Source organism: Colobus angolensis, unplaced genomic scaffold (genome assembly GCF_000951035.1).
Source record: "Colobus angolensis palliatus isolate OR3802 unplaced genomic scaffold, Cang.pa_1.0 Scaffold31, whole genome shotgun sequence".
Classification (NCBI taxonomy): domain Eukaryota; kingdom Metazoa; phylum Chordata; class Mammalia; order Primates; family Cercopithecidae; genus Colobus; species Colobus angolensis.
The window spans coordinates 4,532,303-4,550,915 of record NW_012116377.1 but is presented as its reverse complement, the minus strand read 5'-3'; the positions used below and the strand labels follow the sequence as shown (position 1 = coordinate 4,550,915).

Below are 18,613 nucleotides of genomic sequence, written 5' to 3'. Positions count from 1 at the left end.
CACTTTTTTTTTTTTTTTTTTAAAGAGAGATGAGGTCTTGCTGTGTTGTCCAGGCTGGTCTCGAACTCCTGGGTTCAAATGATCTTCCTGCCTCTGCCTCCCAAAATGCCGGGATTATAGACATGAGCCACCATACCCGACTCTGAAAGCACATTTAAGTCCTCTGTTCATGTTGGCCTCATTCTAGTGGCCACAGGAAGTCACATGGCCCTAGCAGCAGGGAAAGGGAGGGAAGTCCATCCCTCCTTACAGTGGGAGAGTGCTACAGTTAGATTGCAGGGGTGTGATTGTGTTAGAGTTAAGAATTGAGACCAGTGGTCCCAGTCTACCCTAAGGCTTTAGGAAATGCTGTTCTCTCCCTCACTTTGCTTGTTCTGGCTCTTTATATCCCTGGCTCTTTTCATTCTTAAACTTCTGCTAAATGTCACCTTAGAAAAGTATGACATAGCGCTTAATAAAAGTATTATTATCCACCCCCTTGCCAACCTCCATTTCTCTTTATCGTGATGCCCTATTTATTTCATCCATGGCACTGATCACAATGTTACATTGTTTTGTTTATAGCTTTTGTCTCCCTAATCAAAGTATGAGCTCCACAAAGATAGGAACTTTGTCTTTCTATACTGTCCTACCAAACATTGGATGGATGGATGGATGGATGGACGGACGGACAGACGGACGGACGGTGGATGAATTGCCTGCTTGCAGGTCAAATGCAGAGTGGTTTGCATTATTAGATGAGATCTTAAATTTCATGTGTTTCAGCTTGTGAAGTCCATTTTGAAAACACCAAGGTACCTGTGGAAAACATCCTTGGAGAGGTCGGAGATGGGTTTAAGGTGAGTTGCCAGCCACAGCCCCTTGTGAGTACCAGGTAGTGTCATGAGTGCAGCTTGTCGGCTCCCAGCTTTTGCCCTGTCCCTGCTCGTAGCAGAGTAGCCTGTGCATGGCAGGTGACTTTGCATGGTTATCTGTTGGGAAATTGGCCAAATGGAGACTGGAAAATTGGCCGGCTCCTAAAAGAAGTGTATGGTAAGGATTGGGAATCTTCCTTCACATCTGAGGCCTTATTCGCCTCGAGCGAAGGCTAGGATTCCCTTCTGCAGTGGGTGTGAGAAAGCAACCTGTGGGTTCTGGTGGATCTCAAGCTCTGTGTCCCACAACCCTGGTCTGCATCCCTGCCCTACTCTATTCTTTTTGGACTAAGACTTACTATTTTTATTAAGAGATGATTCATACAACAAAGGACTCATCATTTTAAAACGTATCATTTCAGTGGTTTTTAGTATATTCACTAGGTTGTTCAAATATCTCCTGTGTCTAATTCCAGAACATTTCCTCACCCCAAAAAGAAATGTTGTACCATCCAGTATGACCCTTACCCAATCCCTTGGCTGCTACTCTTTTACTTTATGTCCCTATGGATTTGCCTCTTTGGAACATTTCATAGAAAAGCAGTCATATGCAAGATCCGGTCTTTGGTGACAGGCTTCTCTCACATAGCATGATGTTTTCAAGGTTCATCTCTCTCATAGCATGAATGAGTAATTCATTCCTTTTATGGCTGAATTCTCTTCTCTTGAGTGGAGATAGCACATTTTGTTCATCCATTCATCAGCTGATGGACATTGGGGTTGTTACCACTTTTGGCTGCTATCAGTAATGCTACTTATGAACATTCATGTCAAGTTTTTATGTGGAAATACTTTTTCAGTTATTTTAATTTATACCTAAAAGTAGAATTTCTCTTTGGCCCAAGTTGGTCTTGAACTCCTGGGCTCAAGCGATCCTCTTGTCTTGGCCTCCCAAAATGCTGGTACTGCAGGTGGGAGCCCCTATGCCCAGCTCTGGCATGTTCCTTTGGAATAACGTTCAGTGGTCTTGTGTGCGGGGACGTTGATAGAGCTGCAACAGTGACTGAATCACCTTGTTCTGAGGTGTTAGGACAGTGCTTTCTCCCAGCTTGAGGGAAGGCAAGCTGATTCACCTGGCCTGGTCTGGTTGTGGCCTCCTCCTGCTGCCTCCTTCAGGGCCCCTGGGCTCTCCCTGTTCTCCCTGCAGGTGGCCATGAACATTCTCAACAGCGGCCGGTTCAGCATGGGCAGCGCCGTGGCTGGGATGCTCAAGAGATTGATTGGTAGGTAAGTTAGGGACAAGGCCCATTGTGCCCCACCCCCCGCTTCCCCAGCTTCAGCCCTGGAGGCTCTGCCATTCCCCTGGCCCATTCCAGGCCGGTGCTGAACTAGGCCACCTAGACTGAGGGTCCGGCCCAAACTCGGTCCCTAGGCTTTTGTGGAGACCAGAGGGTCTCCTCAGCCTGCCCCTGAGGTTTATCGTCGTCCACATTCCTCTGTTTCATCTCCACACGGGTGATGCCGATGTGGGGACAGGCTTTCTCTCTGGGGTGGGGATGGGGATTGGGGAACAGGCTTTCTGTCTGGGGTGAGAGGTTGCCACCGACCAGTAGGAGCAGAGCTGCTTGGTGAGCACACACCAAGAGCCAGGCTTCCAGGATACACGGCCTCTGGTTCCCAAGGTCTGTGTCTTATGGGTGACTGCGCAGTGGGTGGGGAGTAGAGTCGGGTTTGGAACCCAGGTGCCTGGGCCCCTGGATCTTTGTTTTGTTCTCTTCTGTTAGGATACCCCAAACCTCCATTTTCCCTTGCCAGTGAACTTAGAACAGCCCTGTAACCATTCTGGTTGTGGTGGAAGCATCTGTGGGGAAATGGGGGTACCCAGGGCAGCACACACCTAAGTGCTTTATGAAGCTCCTCTTTGATACCAGGCTCTGGGCCTGTTTTGGCTTCCCTCCATTTTAGAGATGTGAAGACAGAGACTCAAGAGAGGGCAAGTGATTTGTTGCGGGCCATGGTCCTGGACCCAGAACGAAAGCTGTCAGGCTCCAGGCTCATGGCTCTTCTCACTCAGACACAAGGCTTCTGGGGAGCTCCTTTGCCAGGGCTCTAAGTGGGGCTTGGCCCTCTTCACCTCCTGAGAGCACCACACCTGGGAGAGCCTGTGGAGAACGTGGCTACGGGCGGGGTGGGAGTGCTTCTGCCTGGGGGAGGCGCCATGTCACTCATGGGCCCTTAGAGCTCAGCACTTTGTCACAACCACACGCCTGGAAGCCGCAGCCCAAATATTCAAGCCAGGCGGCCCCACCTGCTTTGGTCAGGAACACTGCGCTGGGTGTGAGCCTGCACCACCTCTGTCTGGGGCCTCTGTGCCTGGCTCTGTGCAAGGTGCCCTCCGCCTTCCACCTGATTGCATCTTCACAGTGACTCTGAGGTGTGGGATGGTATTCAGGGAGGCGTCACACTTGGCCCAAGGCACAGGCTGTAAGAACCATGGCCAGGAATCAAGCCTGTATCTGATGCCAAACTCTGTGTGTGGGTGCCATGAGGAGGGGGGGTTCTCCTCTGACCCATGGGTGCTGGCAAGTGGGGGTGCTAGCTTCTGGGGTATTTGATCTCAGCAGACACGCTTCTCACAGTGCCTGCCTGTGGGAAGGATAAGGATGATGGCCGTAGGAAATCATGTTAGAACAACAGAAATGTTCCAGTTGTTTCTAATAACTCTGCTTTTCCTCAGAAATGACTGCTGAGTACGCCTGCACAAGGAAACAGTTTAACAAGAGGCTCAGTGAATTTGGATTGATTCAGGTACCGACGGTTGAGGACTGTATTTGTGCGTTTCACTGTGTGACGTGAACGGTGTGTTCTTTTGATATCTCTGTACTGGTGACTCTTCTGTGGTGATTTGAGAAGAAGACTAGTTAAGGCTTTATTTAACACTGGTCACTGGGCTTGCTTCTCTTGGGCATTGAGGCTTCTGACTTAATTACCTTCTGTCCTGTTTCACAGATTTGGCTCTCAGCACAAGCAAATTGCTTCTTGTGTTTTTTTCTGAACACTCCAGGAGAAATTTGCACTGATGGCTCAGAAGGCTTACGTCATGGAGAGTATGACCTACCTCACAGCAGGGATGCTGGACCAACCGGGCTTTCCCGACTGCTCCATCGAGGCGGCCATGGTGAAGGTAACCCCGGCGTAGCCAGAGAGCTGGTGCTGGAGGGAGGCTTGGGAAAGCTCCCGCACTGTGACCTTTCAAGCCCATGCTGTTGCCTGTCATCTTCCTCCTGTCATTGATCCAGTATTTGCGATACACTTGCCCTGTGTAGCACTCCAGGGATAGGCAAGCAGTGGGGAGCAGCAGTGGGGAAGTGTCTGGTGAGCCAGTGGATCAGCAGTTTATAGCAGAAGGAGACCGTTATGATAACATCCTTTTAGAGTAATAACATTGCAGCTGGCTTGCTTGAGAAAGACTTCTTTTTTCCTTAGTTTATGGCCTTCCTACTTTCTGGTATCAAAACTTTGTCTTAAAAACTAAGCATATGGAAGGGCGTGGTGGGTCACGTCTGTAATCCCAGCACTTTGGGAGGCCAAGGTGGGCGGATCACCTGAGGTCTGGAGTTCAAGACCAGCCTGGCCAACATGGTAAAACCCCATCTCTACTAAAAACACAAAAAATTAGCCAGGCATGGTGGTGGGCACCTGTAACCCCAGCTACTTGGGAGGCTGAGGCAGGAGAATTGCTTGAACCCGGGGAGGGTGGTGGAGGTTGCAGTGAGCCAAGATTGTGCCATTGCACACTAGCCTGGGCAACAAGAGCAAAACTCTATCTCAAAAAAAAAATAAAAATAAAAATTATATGAATCTGGGCAATATGGTGAAACCCCATCTCTACAAAAAATACAAAAATTAGCTGGCGTGGTGGCACATGCCTGTAGTCCCAACTACCTGAGAGGCTGAGGTGGGAAGAGCATCTTATTTGGTTGAGGTAGATAGTAGAGTTTGCTTTTGTTTTGTTCAGGGTAGAGGGTGTCATTTTTTAGCTGTAATAAAAAAGATGGCCACCCTTTGGGGGACCCTACTTTGTTCCCCCAACAATTGTTTTTAAGCTGGTCTCTGGAATTGAGCTCTTTAGAGAAATGGTGAGACGTATGGCAGCTTACAGAAGCAAACATCCTGGTGTGGGCAGGAGAGTCTACCTAAAACGTTGGGATCCTGAAGTGGCAAGGTCCCTGAAAAAATAAAATAATAATAATAAAAAAAAAAAGTTGGGCATCTTGGGCCGTGTTTGAGTCTTTTCTAGGTGCAGGCTGTGTACTGGGTGCATTTGCATGTGTTTTATCATCTCGTTTTCTTGTCACCCTTGAACAGTGACCACAGACGTTAGTTTGCTGTAGCCAACCTCTTCCAGATGCTAAGCCTAGGGCTAAATATGGCAGTTTGTCTGTCCCCAAGGCACTTATAGTGTGCACCAGAAAGAAGTCACGGCCACTGGGACTGGGCAGGAACAGGTCAGGTTTTCTCGGGAGAGGGAGATCTTAGGTGGGTTTTAAAGGAACAGGAGCTAAGCCAGGTGCAGATAGGGTGAAGGTGGGCCCAGAGGTACAGAAGGTCACGGTGGGGTGGGGAACACAAGCTGGCCAGTGTGGTCAAGGAAGGCAAAGGACTTGTCCACATCACCCCTCAAGTCCCTCCCTGGCTGATCTCCTCCCCAAACCCTGGTGCCTCCCACGCCTCCCCAGCCACCCAGCTCCCTTCAGTGTAGGTCTTCCTTTTGGAAAGGATTCGGTGTGACACCCCACAGGTGTTCAGCTCCGAGGCTGCCTGGCAGTGTGTGAGTGAGGCGCTGCAGATCCTCGGGGGCTTGGGCTACACGAGGGACTATCCGTACGAGCGCATACTGCGTGACACCCGCATCCTCCTCATCTTCGAGGTGAGTGACCCCGCCACCAGCTAAGCTGTGCTCCACCCCCAGGACCCCGCGTGGTCCTGAAGATGCTGCTCAGGGCCTCACAGAGGCCCCCGCGGCCCAGGGCTGGGTCTCATGCTCTCATTGGCTCTCAAGGGCTCTCCTAGCCCTGGCACGTCTTGTTCCTGATTGCTGCCCTCCATGAAGTCACAAGCCTGAGAAGTCAGTTCAGTTGGCATGTGCCTGGTGGCAGGGAAGGGAATTGGGGCTACAGAGATGACTTTGGGTGCTGTGTTCTGATTGTGTAGCAGGGCCGACCAAGGGGAATGACAGAGTGCAAGTACATAAAGAGGCAGGGAGCGGGCGTCCTCCAGAGGCAGCCAGAGTTTTGTGAAGCATGTCCTTAGGAGCAGAAAAAAAGGGCTTTGACCAGGGCTGGGGGGAGGGCAGTTTATCCCTAAGGGCAGGGTAATAGAGCATGCCAGGCCCAGATGGGACTGATCTGCTGGCACAAGGTGAATGAAGAGAGAGTGAAGGGCTTTCTGGGAGCAGCAGTCAGTCCTGCCAGGTGGGCTGGGGCAGGTAGTGGGTTTGGGGGTGTTGAAGAAGGTACATGGGAAGGCTAAAAAAGTAGCCAGACTGTGGAGGACCTTGACTGACAGCAGAGGAATTTGGAAGCCATAAAATGTCTGTAAGCAGGGCATTATTTGGTTGTATCTGTATTGTGGGAAATTCCCCCAGGGGCTCAGCAAGTGCCAGACATATGGACGGGGCTCACGTGGAGAGTGAGTTGCAGGGATGAGGCCAGAAGCCAGGGGCTCTCCTGCTGGGAGGGAGAGGCTAGACCTAAGAGAGCACAGCAGGATGGGTGGGATGTGATGGTGGGCATGTGTATACAGGAGGCAGCCTGAGACAGGGAGAAGGTTTGGGCCTGAGCAGCAGGTCTGGTAATGGGGGGACATCATCAGCCTCCGGGAGTGTAGTCTTGTCTCCTGGGCCATCCTGTCCAGTGGGAAGCCTCCTTGGCTGTTTTTGTTCCCGGCTTGTCCATTGGGTTCCAGCCATCTCCACTGTTGTAGTGGACATACGGGGCAGGGGCCAGCCTGAGGGCACTGGAGTGGTCTCAGCCCTGCAAAGGGCCTTCTCCAAAGGCCCTTCCCTCAGCCCGGGAGGGCTGGAGTTCTCCAGGACTGGGGTGGTCAGCAGGGTTCAGGAAGCCCTTGAGGCCTTGGAAGAACACAGGGCTCTCAATGTGGGGCGGTAGCTCCTGTCTGGAGCCTGCTCAGAGCTGGGTGGTTCTGCCAGGAAGCCTCTGCAGTCCCCCCTTTTCCTGTAGGGAGTCCTGCTTTCCATGTTTTCAGCCTGGCTGCAGAGGACAGTCCTTAGTCCCTGGTGCTGGCTGTGTAGCCTGGGTCAGGCCCCTGCACCTGACGCACATCTCCATTGTGCAGAGTGGGCAGAAGCCCACCGGTCTCTCACTGATCAAAATCATGGGTTGGGGGAGTGGGGAGCATGTGACCCTCTGGGTGTTGACACCTGGCTCTGAGGAGCTTCTAGCTGCCACTCAGCAGTTTGTGGCTTCTGTTAGGAATCTGGCCTCCACCTGGAGCCAGCAATGTCTGTCCGGCACTGGCTGAGCCCCAGGCATCAGCACCCCTCACCACCCAGGGAAAGTTGGTTTCCATTTTAAAGAGGACCTGGAGACTTGGAGAAAGGCTTGACATGTGAAGCTGGTCACCGAGCAGTAGAGGGTCCCAGCGGGAGCCCATGGCCATCTGGTCACCTCCTCCTCATCCCTGTGTACTCTCTGAGCCCTGGTCAGAGCCCTGTTCCCAGCTACTTCAGGAGCAGTGGCTTCTGTGGCATGGGCAAGCAGGCAGTGGCTGGGCCTACCCAGCACATGTGGCACTACCATGGCTGCCTGGCTGGGGGGCAGCCTTTGACGTCTACACTACTGGCCACAGGGAACCAATGAGATTCTCCGGATGTACATCGCCCTGACGGGTCTGCAGCATGCTGGCCGCATCCTGACTGCCAGGATCCGGTAGGTGCCATTGTCACTGTGTGCTTCTCAGAGCCCATACCTGCCCAGCAGGGGCCAGTCCAGGGCAGTGGGAGGAAAGAGCTGCCTTGACCTCGAGTGGGGGCATGGGGGTGTGGCACAGCCTTGTGGAGGGGACCTTCCCCTGTGGTAGTTGGGGGCTTGTTGCCCAGGGAAGCCCTCGCTGCCCTGCCCTTATGGCCACACCACCCTACAGCTCCAGTGTGAACACCGTATCCCCCCTCTGGTCCCTCACACTGGAGGCAGCTGGTTTTTCAGAACCTGAAGAATGACAGGTGTCCCCTTAAAGGTGCCAGGCCTCGCAGCCAACATAAGACCAGTGTTTTTCTTCTCTGCCCTCTTTCCCTCCTGCCCCCCTCCACCCCCATCCTAGGGGCACAGCAATCCCAAATCACTGCTGGAGACTAAGTACAGGTTGCTGGTAGCATTTTATCTCCTTCACAGGAGACAGCTGCTGGGAAGCTGGCTGCGACTCCACCCCTCATGGGGTAGCACATGTGTGGCTCCCTTGAGGCGACTGGGTGCTCTCCGGCAGGTGGTTTGGTTGGGGGTTCAGCCTATAGCCAGGGGCCCGGCATATCCAGGCCAGGGAGGGGCACGGAGCTTCTGGGTGCCAAGTTGGCCGTGTTGCTGGACAGTGAGAGCCAGCAGTGAGGCCTCCAGTCACAGGACCATGGACTTTCTGCAGTGAGTTTAAACAGGCCAAAGTGACCACAGTCATGGAGACCGTTGGCCGGAGGCTTCGGGACTCCCTGGGCCGAACTGTGGACCTGGGACTGACAGGCAACCATGGAGTTGTGCACCCCAGCCTTGCGGTAAGTGGGCCCAACAGGCATACCCCCTACTTCAGTGCCCTTCTGCTAGATCTCATGGCAGAAAAGATCTCACTGTGGGGGTTCTGGGCTCCTCCAGGGGAGGCTGGGGAACACCAGCTAGTCCATGACACCCTGGATTGCCTCCCTCAAATGGGGCATCTTTGCCTGGTACCCGGGCTGTGGGACAGGACAGGGCACTGTAGGGATGAGGTGCTGAACTGACTCCTGTCTTGGTTAATAGGACAGTGCCAACAAGTTTGAGGAGAACACCTACTACTTTGGCCAGACCGTGGAGACACTGCTGCTCCGCTTTGGCAAGGTAACCAGGCCCTCCTAGGTCGCAACTGGTCCTCCAATTTGGCCAGCATCCATGAGACTACTTTTTGTCAAGCATCCTTTGGGACCAGGCCCAGAACAGAAATCTTGATCACCCTGGAGGGATGGGGTGGTGAGGTCAGGCTGACTTTGTCAGCCTGTCCTGGGGCCCACTTAGCTACTTGGAGGGGCACCCTTGCTGGGTGAGTTTTCTGCAGTGTTTTTCTGTGCACCTTTCAGGTAGAGAGGCTCCCTAGAATTGGGAGGGCAGCCCCACCTGGGGCCTGAATCTAGGGACCTGATTGGTGGGGCCCTTGCTGCTGAAGGTGACAGTAGCACAGTAGGCACTGGCTTCTGGTCTCAGCCAAGTTTCTGGGACCTGGTCTTGCTTTAACCCCCTCCCTGAATCTAGAGATCAAAGAGAAGGGAAAAGGCCAGGCGCGGTGGCTCAAGCCTGTAATCCCAGCACTTTGGGAGGCCGAGACGGGCGGATCACGAGGTCAGGAGATCGAGACCATCCTGGCTAACACGGTGAAACCCCGTCTCTACTGAAAAAATACAAAAAACTAGCCCCGGGAGGCGGAGCTTGCAGTGAGCTGAGATCCGGCCACTGCACTCCAGCCTGGGCACTGCACTCCAGCCTGGGTGACAGAGCGAGACTCCGTCTCAAAAAAAAAAAAAAAAAAAAAAAAAAGAAGGGAAAAAAAAAGAACAATAAAAAAAAAAAAAAAAACAAAGAGAAGGGAAAACAGAAGGTGGCTGGAAGCCATTCTCCCACAGCCTGAAGGGAAAGGCTTTATTGGCTCCACTTTCTCAAGGAACACAGGAAACTAAGACAGGCAGAGATGCAGCCCAGGGAGGGACCGTGTGGGGGACTGGTTTAGGTAGTGAGTCCCCACTCGGAGCCTCTGTGATCCCAGACAATCATGGAGGAGCAGCTGGTGCTGAAGCGGGTGGCCAACATCCTCATCAACCTGTATGGCATGACGGCCGTGCTGTCGCGGGCCAGCCGCTCCATCCGCATCGGGCTACGTAACCACGACCATGAGGTAAGTCCAGCCTAGCCTCACACAGGGCCTGGCTGCTGGCATCTGTCCTGCTGCACTTTAATGAAGTTAATTGTTGAGGAGGGTGTAGGGGAGGGCTGGGCCAGTCGAGGGGGTATCCACAGGTCCTGCAGGCAGAGACTGTGGGGGAGGCTGTGCAAGTTCACCATGCAGTGGCTGTGGGAGGGTCTGTGCTGTTCAGGAGATGGGGCCGTTCCCTTTCTTCTTCCTGCCTGAGAGAAGAGGGGGGTGAGTGACAGGGGTTCCCGATCCCAGTGCCCCGACCCCCAGCGAGGGGCAGACCCTGCACATTGCCCGCTCTGCTGGGGGGAGGCGGGTGCAGTGTCTGAGGACCCACTGTGTACCAGGATCTCTGCCTGCACTTCCCAGAGTGCCTGCAGATACCAGGATTGTGACATCTGCCTCTCAGAGAAAACAGGCTCAGAGATATTGAGTCACTTGCTGTTGGGGAAAAGCTGTTGGGTCAGGGCTGGAATTAGAACCCGAGACGGGGTGACTCCTGAGCCAGGCCTTTTCACCTCTGCCATGCTACCCAGTTTGGCTGATAGGCTGGGTTTTTGAAGCTCAGAGGTCAGATTCCAGGAATTTGGGCGTATCTTTTCTGTCCTCGGTTCTGGCAGGTTCTCTTGGCCAACACCTTCTGCGTGGAAGCTTACTTCCAGAATCTCTTCAGCCTCTCTCAGCTGGACAAGTGTGAGTGGCGGGAGGGAAGGAAGGGCCCACTTCTAGGCCCCTATTGAGGGTGAGCTGTTTCTGGACCCTGTCAAGCTCCCAGAGCCTGCTGGCTACTCACAGACCTCTGCCTTAAGTGAAGGCCTGGGTAGGCCTGGGCTTAGCTGCAGCAGTGCCCGCCAGGCACTGTAGGTGCAAACCTGCCCCATTCACGAAGGTAGTTGTACTTATTTATATTTATTTATTTCGAGATGGAGTTTCGCTCTTGTTGCCCAAGCTGGAGTATAATGGTGCAATCTCGGCTCCCTGCAAACTCCACCTCCTTGGTTCAAGCGATTCTTCTGCCCCAGCCTCCCATGTAGCTGGGATTATAGGCGCACACCACCACGCCCAGCTAATTTTTTGTATTTTTAGTAGAAACAGAGTTTCACCATGTTAGCCAGACTGGTCTCGAACTCCTGACCTCAGATGATCTGCCTGCCTCAGCCTCCCAAAATGCTGGGATTACAGGCATGAGTTACCGCGCCCTGCCTGCCAAGGCAATTTTAGATTGAGCGAGTGTAGAGCCCTTTGTGCAGGACCCCTGGCATCTGCCCAGCGTGCCTGGCTGTATTCTTTTTTTTTTTTTTTGGAGACATAGTCTCACTTTGTCACCCAGGCTGGAATGCGGTGGCATGATCTTGGCTCACTGCAACCTCCACCTCCTGGGTTCAAGCAATTCTTATGCCTCAGCCTCCTGAGTGGTTGGGATTATAGGCATGCACCACCACACCCAGCTAATATTTGTAGTTTTAGTAGAAGCAGGGTTTCACCATGTTGGCCAGGCTGGTCTCCAACTCCTAACCTCAGGTGATCTGCCTACTTGGCTTCCCAAAGTGCTGGGATTACAGGCGTGAACCACTGTGCCTGACCCTGGCTGTATTCTTGAAGCTGTCCGGGGAAGGCTCACGAAGGGAGGAGCGCCAGGTTGTACCTGATTCTGGATACAGCAGCATTTTACCTGCCCCTTTACCCACTGTGAGCCATCCAAAATGACCTTGCAGTGCCCTGCAGAGGTCTCAGGCCTTGGCCTAGAGAACAGAGGGCTTTGCTCGTGCTCCCCGGTCTGTCTGCAGTGCTCTTCCTCTTCTATAGCCACTTGACCCCATCTGGGTGGGAATGCCCAGCTCAGTCTACCTCTGACCCTCACAGTCCTGTTGGCCTGAGGCTCTGGATCAGTGTCCCTGCAGAGCCCAGTCCTGTTGCCAAGTGACGGGGGTAGGCGCCAGCACTGTGGCACTCGCTGAGAGTGGCATATGATTTTTGGCAGGTCCTAGCCCTGGGGGTAGCCCAGACTCCAGTGCTGCCAGTTTATGTGCTGTGGAGGATGCTGAAATGGTTTCTCCTCCAGCGGGCTGGAATCACAGATGGGCTGTTTATGGAGCAAGTGCTGGCTCCACCCCACGAGATCTGGGGCTTAGAAATGAGCAGGATGAGTCCTTTGTAACTGAGAATGAAGCTGTACCCTTCTCTCCCTACAGCCCTGAATCACTTGCTAGGGGTTTGGAGGAGGGGGTCACCCTTAGGGCTGCTTCATGGTGGGTGGGCTGACTTTGTGGAAAAATGCCCCCACTTCAGCCATGTTTGTCTTATCACAATGCAGAAGGATCACCCACCATCTCTCCTTTTCCTTCCCAGATGCTCCAGAAAACCTAGATGATCAGATTAAGAAAGTGTCCCAGCAGATCCTTGAGAAGCGAGCCTATATCTGTGCCCACCCTCTGGACAGGACATGCTGAGGCAGGGGAGAGTGTCCCCTGCTGCTGCCCGCCCCCACCCATGGCCCGTTGCTGGATGACTGTCACTCTTTTTTCAGAAGGTGTTATAACTTGGCATTATCACAGGTTGAGCCATTTGTTCCCTGTCTGCACCTGAAGGGTTGTCTCCTGGCCTGGGAGAGCCTCTTCCAGGTTTTGACCTGCAGGAGTGCTGTCTAACAGGACCATCACAGCTTCTGAACTGAGCCGGAGACAGAGAATGGAATTGCCGACCTTTGGAACTGGCGGGTATTCTTGTCATTGAGGAGACACCATAGTGGAAACTGGGGCTTGTGCTGCTGCCTCCAGAGCGTGAGGTGGGTGGGGACCTGTGTCAGGTGTGGATAGCCATTTCTGCTCAACCACACATTCTCTAAGGAACAGCTTGAAAGCTGTGTCTGGGTCATTCATTTAAACTAGAAGCAGAGGCACTTAAAACATGTACCAGGAACCATTTAACGAAGAATATAAAATGTCACAATCTGTGTACTCTTAGCCTTTGCTGTACTTGTCACATTGTTCCTCAGAACCAGCATTTAATGGGTGACAGCAGGACCCTGAGAACCACCCTTTGTTGATGGCCTCGGGTCCCCTTTGTCCTCACTCTGCAAGGAGGGCCCAGAACGCTAAGGAGCAGACACAGTGCAGTCCGCAATGCCTTGGGGTTATGAGCCCTTAGTTTTTATCCTCCTCAGGAGATAGGGAGGCTGCCTCAGCTGAGGTACCCACCTAGGGACTTTAGTTTCTTTACAAAACTGGCCTGTACTCTTGAGGAGAGGATGAATGGTATCTCCAGGCTGTCCCAGCAGGCCTTTGCATTTCTCCAGCCTCCCTTCTGCTGGCGCTTGTAAGATACACCGGGTCCCAGCGTGCTCACTGTGGTGGACTTTAAGCTTTGGTGTGGTCCTTGGGTGGTCTGGAGCTCTAAAATGCCTATTGTGGACATTCCCTTGAGCACAGAGAAAGCGGCCAGCTCTTTTTCCTCCAAGTATATTCCCAATTTACTGTGATGCTGGAAATAGGCAAGGAGGAGATTGGGAACTTGGAGAGCTGAGCTGGCTGAGTGGGGCTGGCCTGAGCATTCTGCCAGGGGTTTGGTAACTAGTTTTTAAAACGGGAAAGTTTCTAAATATTGTGACCATGTAAATAACCTCTCAGTGAAACCTAAAGTTCTGTTTTCTTAATAATAGCAAGGAAGCATTTTGCACAAAATGAAGCATGCATACCTCTGGACAAAAGGCTGCTTGGAGTTTCTTTGCACAGGGGAAGTTGGCGAGGGGCTGTCAGACCCACCCCCCTTCTAGGCAGACCTCTGGAAGGGGGCTTCACTCTAGGCTGGGAGCGTGTAAGGCCTCGGTCAGCAGCAAGTTCTCCATTCATCCATCTGGGTTGAAAAGGCCTAGCGACCAGTTCAAGCCTATCCGTCTCATCTGTAGTTGCTAACTTTTCTTAAGCATGTTGTGGGAAGAGGAGACCCCAGCATGTGTTTCTTAAATGATTTCACCAGTGAAAACCCCAGGAGACTTCTGCTGGGAAGGCTGGCAGTGGAGCTCACTAGGAAGCATTCTTACCAAGGAAAAGCCTTGTATTCTTAGGCTAGACAGCTCTCTTAGCTGGAGCCTCCTTGAGAGCCACAGCAGTAACTGTGGGCCTGAGACATGCCCACAGAGAGCAGGTCTCTTCAGGCAACCTGGGAGATCTAGGGCCTACTGGGAAGGGAGGGAGCGAAGTCTAGGCAAATGGAGAAAGTGACATTTTAGCAAACTTGTTAGCACTTCCGTGGAGCTGTGATCAGCTGTCCTTAAGAGTCGAGAAGGAGAGCAAGCCATCATGTTCACCTGACCTAGTTCTCTGGGAGAGGTTTCTCTGGCAGACCTTGTTGTTAGATAGGTTTATGTCTCGTTCTCCCTGAACAAAGGTTCTGGCTTTGTTAACCGACAAGTTTGGATTCTATATTAACCTCTAGATGATCCTGAGATCAATTTTCATAAGCAGGGATAAAGAGGAAGAGGACTTGGAGGGACTGGTGTAGGAAGACCTATGTTTCCTGCCTCCGCCTTTCCCCCACAGGAAGAACTGTCAGTATCTTTGCAGCTGGCAGGTCCCAGTGAAGCCCAGAGCCTCTGCCTCCAGCTCTTGGCTGGACACCTAGAGATCAGTCATGGGTAATAGTGTTAAAGCTCAGGAAGCCTTTAGACCTGTCTTCCAACTTTCCCACTTTATAGCCAAGAAACCAGGCCCAGGGCATGAAGGGATTTGCCTGAAGTCACACAAATGTCACACTTGGGACTAGAATCCTGGTCTGAGTTCCAGCCCAACATTCAGTCTCTTCTATCAGACCCGTTCTGCATCTTGATTTTTTTAGCATAGAAAGTTTGGTTGATAGCGTAAACCAAATGGATACCACTGAAGATGCAGAGTGGCACAGAGCTCCTGCCTGCCCACGGCATCAGGAGGCCCAGCTTGGCAAAGCTTTGCCTGTTACCTGTTATAGGAGTTGGTGCGGGCGAAGGGGGCAGCTTGAGGAAAGGTGGTGGCTTCTTGTACAGATCAAAGTCCACGTGGTGCCTGTCCCAGCTCCACCGGTCTCGATCCAACACAGGCTCCAGTACGTTAGCAAACAGGGAGTTTTCCTTCCACTCCTAAATTGGGGGAGTAAGTAAATCAGGAGAAAGGTCCCTATGGACACCCCACCTGAGACCCTGCTCTTCCCTGTGGACCTCATTCAGCTCTTTGATGGGTGGCAGCTTGAGATCCTGAAAGCTGCCTTCAGTGTTGCTCTGAAGACCTGTCACTTGGAATCCCCTGGCTGTGAGCCAGGCTTGGCGGGATTTCTTCTGGGCTTTCTTCTCCTCTTCCTTCAAGTCCAGGGGCTCCACCATGGCTGAGAGGTAATCCTGTGAGTACGTGAATCTCCTTCTTGGCTCCTAGAAATGGGGGCAGACAGGTTGGGGTAGAAGGGCTGATAGCAATCTTGGATTTCTTGTAGGAATCAGAAACAGCTGGGGGCATAATCATAGTTCCTGACAACGTAAATAGTGCATTGAGAGGAAATGACTGTGCAGCAGCCCTGTAAGGGTCATATTATTGTCCCCTTTGATGGGAGAAGCCGTTTCCTAAAGTTAATGTGTGCTGGAAGCCTAAACCATGGCTTTCCCTTCTGTTGGTAGCTGCCTTCATAAGCAGCAATCATAAAGTGTACCCCAGAGGTAAGGATGCTACAGTTGTTCTCCTTCATGTACATCTGAGCTTCCATTGAGGATCTCGGGCTCACCCTCAGTGTGGTGGATTCTCATTTAGTGCGGAATAGAACACCTCTCAACATCTGAGCCTTGTCTACTTCCCCTAGCATGATTGGCTTTCATCTGTACACCTGAGATCCCCCACTGACCTCCAGGCAGGTGTGGTCAGAGGAAAGAATTCATGGGATTTGCAAGCTGCCATCATCCTGTCTGGGTCTCTCACCTTGGCCATCTCTTGATACAGCTCTTTCTTGGCAAGCTCTGTAGAATTCATGGTCTGGATACTATAGTTGTAGATGGCCTTGTTGGCAGGGGCTGAAATTCGAATCACCTTCACCACGGACTTTGGAGGCTTCTTGCTGACCTGGTAGGCTTCTGTGATATTTTTCTGAAGAAAGAGACACCAGTCACTACCCATACCAGGTCATCCTCACCCCCAACTGCCAGCTCATAGGCAGTGAGATGATCTCTGGGACATAGCTGTGGTGCAGGTATTGATTGATTCCTCAATACTGGTGCAGTTATTTCATCGTAGAACCAGGGCAAAGGGCCACTAGTCCAACCTCTCACTATCCAAAATGGAATATAAGAGGACCAAAAAATTGAGACCCCTGAGATCACTGTAACTGGAACACACATCTGGCCACTCATCTCCCAACCAGCTTGTGATAAAGACAATTTCTGTCTCACATGGTCAGAAGTAGGAGAGTGTGGACGGGATATTACAACCTAAAGCAGCAAGGACTGCCGTCCTTGACTGTGGTTAACTGTCAAGTGTGTGTAAGGAGTATGACCCTCATTCTCTCCAGCAGGCCCAGTATGGAAATGGGAATTCTTCCCTGAACAGAGAGAAATAAGATGGTCTGTTGGCTTCCTTTGTGAATGAAAATAGAAATGTGGAAGGAGATAAAAGACAACACAGAAGGCTGGGGGGAAAGGTGGCTGGGACCCAAAACAAGGGAGAACTGGGAAAAGTTACCACTCTAAATTGTTGGGCACTGTGCAGTGTTTCATATGCATATTTCACAGTAATCTTCAGCAAAATACCATCTTTTACCTTGAAAAATTTTTTTAGCACAAGATGGTGACCTTAGCTCAAATACAGTGGCTTGACTTTGGAATCTTTGAGGAATTTCTTCACAAGAATACAGAATAATCAGGGGAGGACAAAATCTGCGATTCACACACATGAAAGAACAGACTGTCCAGGCAACAGGGATGCAAGGCAAAGACAGGTCTAGGTCCTCAGACTTTGGAGCACCTGCGAGAAGATTATACTAGGGATGCCATGTAAAGCAAGGATCCTGTCGTGGCCCACACGAAACTTCAATCAGTATTTCTTGATGGGTCCAGTTTTTTTAGTTGTCCTTAGGTGGGGAGTTGATCTGAGTTTCTCAGTCTGCCATTCCTAGAAGTCCCTGCTCCTTCCAAATCCTAGAATTGGTGAATTACAACCTAGGGGGACAGATTCTTCTTTCCATGTTACTCCTTTCTTACAATTTGAAGTTGAAATTCTGACCTAATGCTTGTTAGAGGGAAAGCAAACAGTGTTCCATAGTTCTTTTGGATGCCTGAGATTCTCTGCCAAGGGGTGACACCTGCAGGATAATTTGGACTCACAGCAAAAGTCGATGCTAGAGAAGTACATAACAGTATTTAAAAAAGGCCACAGACTGAACAACTGACGCTAAATTATTGGAAAAGATGGGCTAAGAATTTAACATAAGAAATTATTTTAAAATAAGAGTGAAGATAGCAATATGAAGCAGAAGTAAGATTAAAAGAAAAAGTATTGAGTATGAAAATAGTTGAAATAGAAGACAAGAGAAAGATATATTGCAGAAGTGATACTGTTGTAGAACGAATGAATGAACTGGAAGATCCACTTGAGATATGCTGTCAGAAAGTAGTCCTGTATAAAAAGATAAAATTAGAAACTGAGCATAGAGGATGGAAATAACATCCCAGTAACAGAAGTCCCAAAAGGAGGGGAAAAGTGAGAACAAGAAAATTTGAAGAAATAATGAATGTCAGAAAAGACAAAACTTCCAAGCCTGGGTACACTGTTATTAGTGGGATTTAAGCAAACAAATACAAAGATAAACTCTCAAAGCTTCTAGAGGAAAAGAGCAGGCCACCTGTAAAGAAAAAAGTATCACTTGTGATCAGATCCACAACAGCAACAAGGTAAATTAACTTCAACCTAGAATTTCATATCCAGGCAACCTGTCTAATTGTGAGGGCATATGCTTAGGTTTACAAGGCCTTAGGTTTTACACAAAACCCTCCTTTAAAAACTCTTGGGGCTGGGTGTGATGGCTTATGCCTGTAATCCCAGTACTTTGGGAGGCTGAGGCAGGCAGATCATCTGAGGTCAGGAGTTCGAGACCAGCTTGGCCAACATAGTGAAACCCTTTCCATTCTAAAAAATACAAAAATTAGCTGGGCATGGTGGCACATGCCTGTAGTCCCAGTCACTTGGGAAGCTGAGGCAGGAGAACTGCTTGAACCCAGGAGGTGGAGGTTGCATTGAGCCGAGATCATGCCGCTCTACTCTAGCCTGAGTGAGAGAACGAGACTCCGTCTCAGAAAAACAAACAAACAAAACAAAACTCATGGGAGAAAATTCAAAATGGAGGAGGAACATGCAGGAGGATTCAAGGTTAGCAAGTAATGTCCAGTATCCTAGTAAAGTTGTCTTAAAAGGACAAGGAAAAAGTAAAATTTCAGAGCCTGAAACTGAAATTCTAGAGACTATAAAAGGGATGGTGTTGTGTGGGTAGGAGATAAGAGGGATGAGAATGTACTATTTATCTTACAAAGGGAATATAGTTTTATGAGTTTAACAATTATGAGTTTAACAGTTCAGTAGGAATGCCTAACC

General features: G+C 51.0%; 2 protein-coding genes across 4 annotated transcripts in view; one reads left to right on the top strand and one right to left on the bottom strand.

Moving 5' to 3' along the window:
- Window positions 1–12,982, top strand: part of ACAD9 (acyl-CoA dehydrogenase family, member 9) — a 52,476-nt gene extending 39,494 nt beyond the window's left edge. For all 3 annotated transcript variants that reach the window (XM_011950710.1, XM_011950709.1, XM_011950711.1), the window contains 11 exons: window positions 766–839; window positions 2,062–2,137; window positions 3,592–3,662; window positions 3,919–4,038; window positions 5,656–5,784; window positions 7,725–7,804; window positions 8,511–8,637; window positions 8,879–8,956; window positions 9,873–10,001; window positions 10,640–10,712; window positions 12,369–12,982. In XM_011950710.1, coding sequence (XP_011806100.1) covers window positions 766–839; window positions 2,062–2,137; window positions 3,592–3,662; window positions 3,919–4,038; window positions 5,656–5,784; window positions 7,725–7,804; window positions 8,511–8,637; window positions 8,879–8,956; window positions 9,873–10,001; window positions 10,640–10,712; window positions 12,369–12,469 — 1,058 coding nt within the window. In that variant the 3' untranslated portion in view covers window positions 12,470–12,982. The remainder of the gene's footprint in view (window positions 1–765; window positions 840–2,061; window positions 2,138–3,591; window positions 3,663–3,918; window positions 4,039–5,655; window positions 5,785–7,724; window positions 7,805–8,510; window positions 8,638–8,878; window positions 8,957–9,872; window positions 10,002–10,639; window positions 10,713–12,368) is intronic.
- The window catches only part of LOC105517939 (uncharacterized protein FLJ43738), a 59,039-nt gene continuing 50,468 nt past the window's right edge, over window positions 10,043–18,613 (bottom strand). Inside the window, exons 5-8 of the mRNA XM_011950712.1 lie at window positions 15,208–15,416; window positions 14,973–15,129; window positions 10,141–10,231; window positions 10,043–10,096 (exon numbers count right to left, since the gene is read on the bottom strand). Coding sequence (XP_011806102.1) covers window positions 10,197–10,231; window positions 14,973–15,129; window positions 15,208–15,416 — 401 coding nt within the window. The 3' untranslated portion in view covers window positions 10,043–10,096; window positions 10,141–10,196. The remainder of the gene's footprint in view (window positions 10,097–10,140; window positions 10,232–14,972; window positions 15,130–15,207; window positions 15,417–18,613) is intronic.